This window comes from Tympanuchus pallidicinctus, unplaced genomic scaffold (genome assembly GCF_026119805.1).
Source record: "Tympanuchus pallidicinctus isolate F22 unplaced genomic scaffold, pur_lepc_1.0 scaffold4, whole genome shotgun sequence".
Taxonomy (NCBI): domain Eukaryota; kingdom Metazoa; phylum Chordata; class Aves; order Galliformes; family Phasianidae; genus Tympanuchus; species Tympanuchus pallidicinctus.
Window position 1 is genome coordinate 30,074,373 of NW_026294758.1, and position 13,085 is coordinate 30,087,457.

Here is a 13,085-nt window from a genome sequence, read left to right on the forward strand (position 1 = left end):
TCATTTGAAATATGAACAATGGCCTAACACTTAACTGCTCCCAAAAAATTAACTGCCAGACTGAAAGAGGAATAGATGCTTAATTCTGAATAGAGAAACAGTCACCTGGTCTGACCACCACATAGGAGAAGTTTAATTCTGAACCTCATCAGTCAATTAAAAATGTCTACCTTTACCATAGCTTCATTTTCATAAAGACATGACAGAGGTGATACTCTGACAGAGAATCTAATGTGGCTGCAGAGAAACTCTTTCACAAAAGGGAAAAAAATCACAAAACGCCAGAAATCCAAAAGACACAGTTTCTTCTAGCCTGAATGTGTCAGCCACTAAACAGTGCCACATTAGCTGCGTGCATGCCAGCTGAGATCTGCTTCTGAGCTCTCCTGCTCACGGAGATATTTACAGCAAATGATGAGGCTCATACTTCAACATTCTCCTGAGTAAAATAAAAACTCTGATATTAGCTCTGTTATTCTACAATAATCTATTTTTTTTTTCTTAACAAAGGTTTGCTTAAGTGCTTATTTTCAGAAGTAAGCTTATCCTAGTAATGATTTCATCAATGCTACACAATTTATGCAACATGATCCCTTAATCCACAGTTCATTCTGTGTGCAAGAGCTAAGTCACTAGCCTATAGTGCCTTTGGAGACAACACTACCTAACAGAATACGTAAGTCAAGCTAAATCTAAAATTCAAGAATTTGGCACATGCTAGAACACTTCAGACAAGAAAAATATGAAATAAACTATGCCAGTAAAAGGTTTTATGTATAAAAGTTGATACTGCTAAGGAGAACTTGTTGGTACTGGGAATACCTCAGGTAACTTATTTTTCCATTGAAACTCTCAAATCTAATCCTTGTTTTTGTTCAGTCAAAAAAATATTCTATGATTTCATGATTTTACTCTGATTCACAAGCACAGGAGACCAAGTCTTCTTGACAAATTACAAAATCCACAGGGTGCACTTCCAAATCTATTTAAAAACTGCACTCTTGGGTGTAAAATAACAGCAAATGAGTGTGGGTGACAGGATCTTTTGCCTAGGGCACACAGAGATAGCTAAACAGAAGGATTCGTATCTAAGATAGCAGAAGGCAATTCAAGTGGTATGACAAACAGGAGCAAGAATCAAAATCCCAAAAAGATGATAGAGAGACATCATGTCATTTAAATGGAAATTTGATGGCAGGATTGCCATCAAGTCACTTGAGAAATTATTCTATGCAGACCACAGTGACAGAAACAAGGAAAGACATGCATGTTTTCTATCTAGTACAGGAACAGCTAAGCCTACAGTTAAGGTGACTGCAGTGGAATTGTTTAACCCAGGGAATTCAGGTGCAAGCAATGCACCTCAGTGATCAGAAGCTTGTACCCACCTCTTCCTCATCCTCATTTAAGGTTTAGCAGTGGAGGATGCAGCATCTCTCCGGATGGAGAATGCACCCCTTGAGCCACTGCCAGACATCAGAAGGGGTTAACCAATTTTCCTTCTTTATTACGCATTACTGCTCTATAGTACCTGTATCCCACTTAAAGGCACTTTCAAGAACTTCTTTTGCCATACAGGTGACCAATCTGGAAAATCTACAAAATTACTGTTCATGATAACACAAATACACAACATAAAACTATTTTTCACTGCAAGTAGAAAGGGTAGAAAGTCACATTTCCCACACTTCCATGGCTCAGACACAGGGTTTGAGTTCTGGGTGATTCTGTATGGGGCCACAAGAAGGACTAGTGGGTCTCTTCCAGCTCAAGATATTTCGCTCTGTTCTGAATCCATTCTCATCCTCTCTATTATGTCTATCAGAAATGAGCAAGGCAGAATATACTAGAAACAGGGCAACAATAAACATCCTATAGTAGTGTGGTGCAGTAGAAAAGCTGCAAACTATTTTGGGGGGAAGTGTGTCTTTCAGAATAGTCATGAACTGTGGAAGGTACGCTTAAGAACACAATAAACTTTTAAGAACCATTCACAGTTTGCTTGGTAAATCTGCTACACACAAAGCAATAACAGCAAATAATACTTTACTATATAAAAAAATACAGAAGCTGTTTATGAAAGTAGCCTTAGTCACTTGTCCAATGCTTGCAGAGAAAAGCAGAGAAGTACCCTTTCTTGTCTACATTAAATGTGAAAATTGTCCAGAAAAGTCTGCGCATCGAATCTTTCAATGAAGAACAGAACAGCCAATGAAGTATTCTTCAGCCTGGTATAAAACAAAGTGCTTGCAATCCCATTAAAGAAAAGGTTGAGAATCACCTCATATCCATGAAAATAAACATTCACCCAGTATGAGCAAGATAATATTTCGCAAAGGCATAATTATCAGTTTGGTTTTCAACAAACTTGTAGCTAAATCAGCACCTGAGCCTTTGATAGCGTTCAGAAAACTAAACTGCAAAGTGCACATGTAGATTTCATCAACATCAAGGGTGTAATTTTTTTTTTAATTACTGCTAAGATTAATGTCAATATTAATGAGTTTCTACTGAGTGATAAATGATGATAATGTTTTTGATGAGAGGCAACTTCATTCTGAGACATGCTAGGTAATGTCAGTCTTGATGAGCTGTCTGAATGAATTACACTTCTATAAAGCTTTTTTCAAACACTCAGTGGCATAAATCATCACCATAAAATACAGATATGCTCATGTAAAATGATACGCTCCTATAAAATTTTAACTGAAGGGATCCAGATTTTGATTTGAATTCTGGAGCTGAGGATCTGTTCACAGCCTATTTCCCTCTTGCTCAGGTTCAAAAGCCCATCCTTCCATGTTAGGCATATCTTTCACAAGAACTGTTTCTAGTTACACAAATTACGATGAAGACATTCCAACATTTTGCAAATGTGCAACATCAGCAAACACAGAAACCTCAAAGGGAATCTTAAGGGCTGTTGAGATTGTTTCAGTTAACAACAAAATTCCTGCAACAGCTTCTAAACGCTGAGTAAGAATCACAGAATCACTAATGTTGGAAAAGACCTTTAAGTTCATTTAGTCCAACTGTCCATCTATTGCCAATATCACCCACTGGTCGCTCCCATAGCCATCCAGCTGTCACAGAATCACAGAATGTCAGGGATTGGAAGAGACCTCAAAAGATCATCTAGTCCAATCCCCCTGTGGGAGAGGGAGCAGGAACACCCAGATTAGGTTACACAGGAACGTTCTGTATGTCTTCAGAGAAGGAGACCCCACAATCTTTCTGGGCAGCCTGTTCCAGTGTTCTGTCACCCTTACTATGAAGAAGTTTTTTCTTTTTCTCATTTATGTGGAACCTCCTACATTCCAGCTTGCACCCATTGCCCCTGTCCTATCACTAGATGTCACTGAGAAGAGCCTGGCTCCATCCTCCGGACGTTCACCCGTTACATCTTTATAAACATTAATGAGGTCACCTCCTCAGTCTCCTCCAAGCTAAAGAGAACCAGCTCTTGAGCAGAGGGGGAGGAGAACCTCTCTCAACCTACTAACCACACTCCTTCGAGTACATCCCAGGATGTCATCGGTCTTCTTGGCCACAAAGACAGTGTTGGCTCATGGTCATCCTGCTGTCTACCAGGACCCCCAGGTCCCTTTCCCCTATGCTGCTCTCCAACAGGTCAGTTCCCAACATATACATATATATATATATATATATCTGGAGTTGTTCTTGCCCAGATGCAAGGCTCTACATTTGTCCTTGTTATATTTCATTAAATTTCCAGCATAGCCTTCTGGTGTGTCAGCCACTCCTCCCAGTTTTGTGTCATCAGCAAATTTGCTGACAGTACGCTTTATTCCCTCATCCAAGCCAGTGATGAATATATTGAATAGTACTGATCCAAGTAGCAACCCTTGAGGGACTCCACTAGATACAGGCCCCCAAAAGCTGTCTCACTGATCCCAACTGTCTGCCTTCTTTCCTTCAGCCAGTTCACAGCCCACCTCAATATTACACCCATTACACAATGTGACACTCTGTACGTCCCTACACATCCCTACATTATGAAGTGTGTTAAACAGTCTACTTTGCTTTATAAAGATATTTAGTTCAAGTCCTTGAGGAACAGAAACATTTTTATTATATAAAGTCACAGAGTTTGGAGTTTACCTTCTCAAGTTCCAACATGTACGTTCCTGTAATTTTAAATTAATCCCCTGGACTTTAATGCAACAAATACAATGCAAGCACTTAAGCGTATTACCTAGAGGACAGCACTACTAAAATTCCCACACAAAAGTACCTTTGGCATATTCGACAGCGTGGAAAGTTTCTCATCTCTCTTGATTCTGATTGAAAAAGTAGCTTTAAGTGCTGGTTCATCAAAGCATGGAAAAGCAGACCTTGCAGCAAGAGGCTCAAACTGAGTTGCAGCAAACCACCTAGTGAAAAGAGTAAAGAAAAGCAAATTAAGAACTATGAAAAAGAGTAAGGCTACTTAATTACGATTGAACACTGTCACTTTTCCTCTGATATGCCGAATCAAACTCTGTAACCCACGTAAGATTACAAAGGAGGTATGGTTTATGCAATAGTGCACACATGCTGGGTGCAGTGGGGATTAGATCCACTAACTTGCACACTGTCAGGAAAAAAACATGCTACAGATATAGGCTGAACTAATACATAATCAATAGTTTTCCCGGAATTCGGATACATATTCATTACACCCTGTTGCATTGCCTACTACATACCCCCAACAGTTCATTAGCACACAGACCCTCCCCTCTTGCATACGTAGTGGGTCATTATGGTCTCCTTCTAGTGGTCGTGGAAGAATCCTCATCTTCCTTGCTATAAACTTCTGAGCCTTCAGGGGGGCATCCCCCCAAACCGGTTTCTTCTTGCCCTGTGGACATCTAATCACCTCCTTGCCAAATGTCCCTGATTCTCAAACCTTATCTGTACGGCCTTCATCCCCCTCACTAAGACCCAGTGTCTGCCATCCCTTATTTTCTAACAAGCTCTACATTCTTGCTTCTATAAACTATCTCTAACTATTCCCCTTCACCCCCCTTATTCTCAGTCACTGTGAAGCCTTCTTGCCTTTTGACCTTCACTTAGGGGCCCTTGTCACCTTTCACCTCCACAACCTTTGTACCTGTTTGCCATAGAAGAAGCTTTCCAATCTATACGTGACATGGTTAGTCCGGCTACAAATAATTTCCTTGAGATTATGAAGAAAAGAGTTCTTTAAAGCCAAAGATACAAATTTATTGGAGGACTAATCTCCTTGGTTGGTTTTTTGTTTTCTTATCCTATACCCAGAGTAACATAACTACAGAATAATTACCAAAATATGTCAGACAATTTCCAGTAAGAGTGAATTAAACATAAAAAATCTGAAAAATTAAATTAGTGATCACGCACACTACACGAAAGTTTTGAAACCTCAGCAGCAGACAGGACTGCAGCGAAGCTCTTCTATCTGAATGTTACACATTTGCCACCAGACACTCCCACAATTCTTCTGTCTTCCTGCTCCCTTCCCTGACCACTGGATGCTGTGTAAATTCATGCACTGTCTTGTCTGTAATACGTGTCTTATCATGTCAGAAACTCTCAATGGACTATGTTCGTTCTCAAGCATTTTGATATTAACTAGCTGCAGAAATTAGAACTTTTACTAGAGAGTATCTCTTATTGAATTCTCTTCTTGCAGACAAGAGCATAAATAGACCTCAACAATGTGTCTTCCATTTACCAGAGATGAACAGAGGAGAGAACAGTGTTTTCAACTGCGTTTTTTTTTCTTCCTACTTAAAGCCTTCTACCAACTTCCTTCAAATTTTGAGAGTTAAGTTTTCTTCTTCCCTACAACTCCAAGACTGTGGACCTACCCCTTCCTAAGGAGGCATGTTGCTGCCATAAGACTTCTCTCCATGCCTGCTCTCAACTTCTTACTCCCATGCCCTAAGATTCAGGCACAGCAGCACTTCCCCAAGAAGCAACAGATTCTATTCTCTGTAATCATCACACATCACACATACACTATTACGCTCTAGCGCAAGCTCAGGAGCAGTGCCTTGTTAAGACACTTACTGACAGCACGTTACATTTGCACCTCAGAAAAACATCTTCATCAGACAGGAGGAAACTCAAAACAGGTCTGTAACCCTTCTGCCTACATTTCCATCCTTCAAATTCTTGATCTCTTCAAAGTCTCCAAGAGAACATCAAGTGAGGAACAGTAGGAACACACAGGAGGGAGGAGGAGAGTTTCTCCCTCACCTCAGATGCCAATCAATTCGAGAACTCAGTCATGTTTCACAATTCCTGTAGTTGCAACAGTTTTGCATGTGCTTGAAAATCCAACTGCTGAAGACAATCTATTTTCTTGTACATTTTAGCAGTAAATCGTAGCCCTGCTGTGATCTAGCTAAGGGGAGTTTAAACAGCAAATTGCAAGTAAACTGCTGAAAAAATAAATAAGCTTTGATTTAAACGTCAGCGCTTAGAAATGCCAGACGAATCTGAAAGACACTGTTTTTATTTATTTAAAAAATATAAAGAAATAAATATTCCTTATGTTCCAATGAAATCATCTTCACACTGAGACATTTTATTATTTATGAAACATGAGAAATCCCTGAGAGACTTCAGTAATTCAACATTAGCAGCATACATATATTATGTGTATCTCACTGGAAATATTTTAACTAAATTCTAACACTTTTCTGCTGTAGTCTTCAAGGAGTCTCATTCAAGAAGATATTAACACCTAACAGGTTTTATTTGAAGTCAGTGAAAATAAGTTCTCTTTTTTTAAACTTCAAGTCTTGGCATTGTTTAGCATAAGCTGCTAGGGGCTTCATATCTTTATTTTATCTAACAGCTGTTTTATAGGTTCTTCACAACAACTTTCCTGTCAACAGAGTGAACTGACCTATACTGCTCTGCTTCTAGAAAACCTGCATGGATTACATTGTGCTAACAAAGGCATGAACGATCTTAAGTACACAATAAGCATAAGTAGCATTTGAAATGGGTGGTTTGCACAGCTACATTCTCTAATCTTCTTGGTAGAAAGCACTCATTCCCCGTAACAGTGGTCCTGTCAACTAGCCAAGTACACTTTGAAAGAAAGAAACTGAAAATCAAACAAAAAGCCATGCTAGAGTGCCATGTGGAGCTCGCAGGGAGCCACAATGAACTGAGGAAGAAGCTGCCCTGATTTAATGAACTCACCCATGAAAGACAGTTTTTCAGAGTGCTGATTTTAATCACTGTTAAAATCTATCTCCCGAGCAGTTTTTCATGAAGTGTCAACACAAGAAAGAAATCTGATATTTCAGAAAAAAACCTCTAGATTTACAACATCATAGATTTTTCATTTTATTCAGTAGGAACCAGTTGCACAAAACATCCAACAGAAAGAGTCTTATTCTATCAAAGCACGATCTAAAAGCAACATAAGAGAAAAGGAGGATTTGGGTACCTACTTTTGCTTAGAATTCTCATCCTTGTAAGAAATTTTGTAAAAGCCATAGTATGTATCTGATAAATTAGATGAATATTCCAAGTTGACTGTGTAATTCTGTCCTGCCAGGAGAGACTCAGGTGCTATGACTGCAATCTGATCATGCAACGGATATTCCAGCAACTCAACTGCCTTTTCTTGACTTCCTCCTGATGAAGTAATAGTTGCCTTGGTGATATTTAGTCCTGAGCTGTGAAGCACAATCTTCTTAGTTACTTGGGTGACAATAACCACTATTTTCACAGAGCCTGTAAATTTCAGGGTAGTTAGGTTTGGCTGCAAGTCGAGATCATAATGCAGGGGTACAACATCAGAAGGAAGTCTTATTTTTGCCCATGGAAACAGCTTTCCATTGGTTGCCAAAGGGTATATCAGTTCCATTGTACGATTTTTTTTATGGCAGCCTTCTTTGGTAAAGGTACATTTGGGAAGAAGATAAATCACCATTATCACTGAAACTGCAATCACAAGAACACCAGTGCAAACCAGCACGGTCCTCATAGAGGGCACTGAGCAAGAACCATCTGGACTTTGTCTATAGACAGACATGTTACTGCGGAGACCCGAGCTTCTGTTAATGAAGGACATCCCCAGCAGTTTAGCTGATGACTCATAATCCTCTTCATCATCATCCATTTCATGCTCCCCAAGGCCACGCACTAAGAGCCGCGAGCTTCTTGGTTCATACTCAACTTCATCAGGCTCCAGGGGGTGTAAACAGGGCTCTTTTGCCAAGTCAACCACATCAGGCTCTTCCTCAAACATACTGTTTTCAATCATGTTTCTGGGTAGCTGAATCTGATCTGAAAAAAAAAAAAAAACCAAAACAGAATATGCCACATCATAAACAAAAGACGTAATACTTCAATGACAGATCACTGAGATAAAGAATGGGAAAAGCTTTCACTACATATTCTATCATTTTACTTTCCTGATTTGTTTCCACTAAACATAGCCATGTTTTTATGCCTACTGCAATTCTTGTTTCAGTACCTTGCCCCTTTCTGAACTTCAAGAAGATGCTTCTGTTGTGCACACTCAGTTGTATCTTGTATCATAACTGGGAATCAGCTACATCACTGAACTGTACTTCCAGCTCACAGATATCATTGCCTCAGTTGCATTATGTCTACCCAAATAATTCTCCCTGTATTCAGCTAAATTAGGAATTATGGAATAGTCTCTATGTTGCAGGGAGAAGAACAGGCAACTAGAACAGTTCTAATGGTGTTTCTAAGATTCTTGTTCCAGAGTTCCTATTAGAGGAGAAGACTTGCTGACATATTAGCAGCTACATGAACAAAATATACATTTTACATTTTCAGAATTAATTTTTTATACACACATAAAAAAAACCACTCAATTTCTTACATGGCAATGAGAAGACAACTGTTCAAATTGATCATTTAACGTCTAGCTTATGCAACCCTTGAAACTGTCCGTGCAGGTAAGAAGTTAAGTCAGAGCCAATAAGACAGCATCCATAATTTTTTTCCACAAGACTTAACCAGATCACAAAATACAAACCAAAAATTCAAACTGATTTCAAGTTTAACAGATTCCCTCATATTCCACATGTAGTTTTATTTTAAGCAAACTTTTGATCGTGTCTGTAAAAAATAATGTCATATAAAAAGTTATCTTTCAGTTAAGCCACCCTGTGAAAGTGGTGAAGTTAGAAACACTGATGGCAAGAAGTCCATACAGGTTATTGGACACAGAGACACAAAAATTGCTGTATCGGCAAGGAGGGTTTTTTTCCACAGTGTGTTTCATCTAGAACATTGCAACATAGAATGAAGTTGCCTGTTTTTCTTAGGGCACCACAGAGCTGTCTGAAGAACAAAACAATTCAACTGGGAAAAACATCTGTACAGAGATTTCTCATACAGGATATCCAAAAAAATCTCAGTAAATTTTCAGGCCCTTGCAATCTAGTCAGTATGAGTTAGTCCCCTTTCACAGCCTCAGAGACTAAGAAAACTGTCAAACTGCAAGGCTTCACATATGAAGGTCTACTGCTAGTTGAATAATAATCACATCTCCATCCTCCATCTTGCTTTCAGAATGAGGATGATGCTTGAATCTATAAACATATTAAAAAGTAGGTTTACTTCTATTACTTTCTGTCAAGAATTGCTGATCTACATATAGCCAAAATATCAGCGCAGCTGCAATACATTATGGATTTGATGTATATTGCTAAGGTCCTGTTCAATATTTGCAGTTAACAACAGAACAGCTTGATTTGGAAGGGAATTTACTATGGGTAGGGCTACTACCCACCAGCTCAGGATACCCAGGGCCCCATTCAACTTGGTCTTGAATGCTTCCAGGAATGGGGCATTCACAGCTTTTCTGGGCAGCCTGCGTCAGTGCTTCACCACACTCAGAGTAAAAAATTTCTCCTTACTATCCAATCTCAATCTATCCTCTTACAGCTTAAAACCATTATCCCTTGTTCTGACACTGCAAGTGCTGGTAAAATGTCTCTCACTTTCTTTTAACACTCTTTTAGTACTGGGAGACTGCAATGAAGTCTCCCCTGAGCCTTCTGCTCTGCAGGATGAACAACTCCAAATCTTTAAGCCTTTCTTCACAGGGGAGGTGATTCTTTTGTGACTCTTCATGGTTTTCTGCCACTTCTTTCAAAATTAAACTGACAAACTATTCAGATATCTTCAAAATAAATAACGCCTTCACAAATGGACTGCCAAGGCCTTAAAGAAAAACTGAGGGGGGTTAGAGCTGTTGAGGGGAAAATACTAACTCATGTAAATCAGTAAGAGAAAGGTGTACTGGTCAACTGAACAAACAATATGGAGACGGATGAAAGCAGGGAGTTTGCCCGAGTTCACACATACTTGCCCATAGTATGTCCCAGTATAAATGTGCTGTGTTGTCTATGAATAAGATCACAACGGCACAGGATATTTTGGAAGTGAACTCAGGAGGTAATCTGCTCTAGCCTCTAGGCAAAATATCTCATGGTACTTCTCATTAGAGTGCTAATGTTCAAGCCTTCAACATCTCAGTTCACTTCAGTGGTCCAACACCATTGTTTCTGTGCTGAAGTCTGTGTACTCACAGAGCACAGAGGACAGAAAGCTAGGCTGCAAGAGAGAACATGCAGACATATTTGTGGAGAAGAAAATGCGGATAGAAGAGTATTGTGCAATGGAAGCTCTTTCAGAATTCTTCCACAATCTACTTCTAGCAGAGTTTCTTGTTGCTTTTTGAATCCACTGGCTATCTTCAGTCAAATTTGAAAAGAGAAGGAAGGATAACCGAATTCCTCTGAGTACCAACCCAACCCCGTCCCAAAACAGCCAGCTGCTATCAGAAGACACCCAAATTAATACCTGCTGTATACAAAAGGCAAGTATTAGGACTCACATCTTAACCACTCCCAAAGGTAGCAGCCACTCAGTACTGCTCCAACCTCAGCCTTGGCATATGCTGCTGCATTGCCATCTAGAGAAGTAGAGGATAGGGGAGGCACTGCAGAGGGAAGGAGGAGAAAGATAAAGAACTTCTGGCAAAGAGTTGGCCTCATTAGCTCTGCTTTTTAAAGAGCTTATTTTCCAACAGTTTCCCTCTAATGCCAACTACCTTAATATTTTCAAAGTTGCATGCAAGCACTAGTAAGCCTTGAAAAAAATGAAAAATCTGAATGAGAAATTAAGAAAAACTAGAAAAGCAAGGCAATTCACAGTTTCAACAGCTAAGATAATTTCTATGGAAAACAATAGTAAACCCAGTTTCAATTGATTTTTTTTGCAAAAATTCAGATCAAAACCTGGATGTTGTGATGAACAATAAGCAGTGATGAAAAATGTTGCACTGAACTATCAGTTTGATCACAGGCTATGAGATGAAAGTTGTGATGAAGTAGGCAGACTACTGATCTCTACTTGAAAGCGTGCAAACAAAATATCAGAATATCAGAACGTTACCAGAGTTACTTATGCTGACATACACATTCACAGGAGCATACAAGTCAGGCTACTTTTTTGAAGAGGAACCATTGCAAACATGCCACTCATGCTCAGTAAAACCCTGAATTCTGGTTCACTTGGATTTATAACAAAACAGTGTGAGTTATCATTCATCTTTCCTTTTAAACTCATGAGCTACTAAAAGGCCCACCAGAAGAACAAAAAATCTACAAGCCATAAGGAATAAGAAGCAGACCGAAGAAACCTACTGCAGCAAACTACTGCTTCCACACCAGAGGCTGCCGATGCACCATGGGCAATGTGATCACTCTTAGTTCACAGCTAAGGAAGCACTGACCTGAGTTGCTGAAATGCACCGTAAAGTTCTGTCTTCAGACACGGTGATTTGCAAGCTGCAGGTAAGCTTTACCAAACATAAGTTCAGTGTGAGAGCAAACAAAGAGGTTAAAAAAAGCCATGGGACTGGGCCTAATGCAGCTCCCTAGTTAGCACTAACGAAACAACACTCAACCTGCTTTCATAGTCACCCTCATCACAGCTGGAAGCCTAAACACAGGCAGGAAAAACTGAGTTTACAAGACTTTTCTGCAGATCTGTAACATGCAAAGTAGAGGCTGTTACCATCTTTCCCAGTACATGATCTGTATCACTTGCAAGAGAAAACAAGACGAATATTTATGGTTTAGAAGCAATTCTGAGAATAGATGCAACTTTAAAATTAAATGTGACAGATTAAAGAAAGCCAGAAAGCCAGTCTTCTGACACTGCAGAGATGAAGGAATGCAAGTATTTTTTCTAAAATGACTGTTTTCAAAAGTTTTTTAGTTTTGGAACTAAAAGTTTTAGGTACCTGAAAACCTTTCACAACCTTATCTCCTCATTACAATACTGACAGGATCACAACCTGCACATACACATATGCTTGGGTAAGCAATTCAGCTGTAGTTATAACAAGCCAACAATAAAGCTGCTGCATGTACTAGTACATCCTTCATAAATAAGAATCATGTACTCATACCTAGGTGAGAAGAAGTATAATGACTGGAGGACACTAAGAAGATTATTTAATCAGAACAAACTAAACAGAAGGTCCCTTATCTTAATCCTACAAGATATACATCTTTACTTCTATATCCTTTCATAAGCAACTCTTTCAACTTACAAGGTAACTTTACGTTATAAAGCTCTTTTGGATTTCCTGACCATAAGGAGACAATCAGGAGCAAGAACAAAACTGTACAGCAGTTGCTGCAAGTATTTATTTTGTTGGAAAAGCTCCACTGCTATTAAAGAGAAGAACATAAGCTTTCCCCTGCAGTTTATAAGCCCCATACAGCAACACATAACAAATCTAATTATGAGTGACAGTGATATAGGAAGTTTTGGTTTTGTAATCCATTACAAATATCCTGTGGAAAATGAAAAGTCATTATTCCTGTAATTTTAAAAGTTACAATCTTCAAACAGCACTATCGATACATATTTATAATGTGAGAAGTGTGTATTTCTCCCTTAAAAAAAAACAACAACAACAAAACAAACAAACAAAAAGAAAAACCAGTAAGTTCTCTATTATCAGGCCTTGTGTCTAGCTCAGAACTGAAACATCAATAATCTAAACTCTTATGTAAGTT

General features: G+C 39.1%; 1 protein-coding gene across 7 annotated transcripts in view; it reads right to left on the bottom strand.

Moving 5' to 3' along the window:
- LNPEP (leucyl and cystinyl aminopeptidase) overlaps positions 1 to 13,085 on the bottom strand; it is a 54,022-nt gene that overhangs the window by 23,598 nt on the left and 17,339 nt on the right. For 5 of the 7 annotated variants that reach the window (XM_052701146.1, XM_052701145.1, XM_052701149.1 and 2 more), the window contains 2 exons: positions 7,455 to 8,295; positions 4,256 to 4,394 (listed from right to left, as the gene is read on the bottom strand). In XM_052701146.1, coding sequence (XP_052557106.1) covers positions 4,256 to 4,394; positions 7,455 to 8,295 — 980 coding nt within the window. Of the gene's footprint in view, positions 1 to 4,255; positions 4,395 to 7,454; positions 8,296 to 10,356; positions 10,574 to 10,888; positions 10,981 to 13,085 lie in introns of those variants that run through there. The other 2 variants (XM_052701152.1, XM_052701151.1) reach the window with 2 other exon arrangements.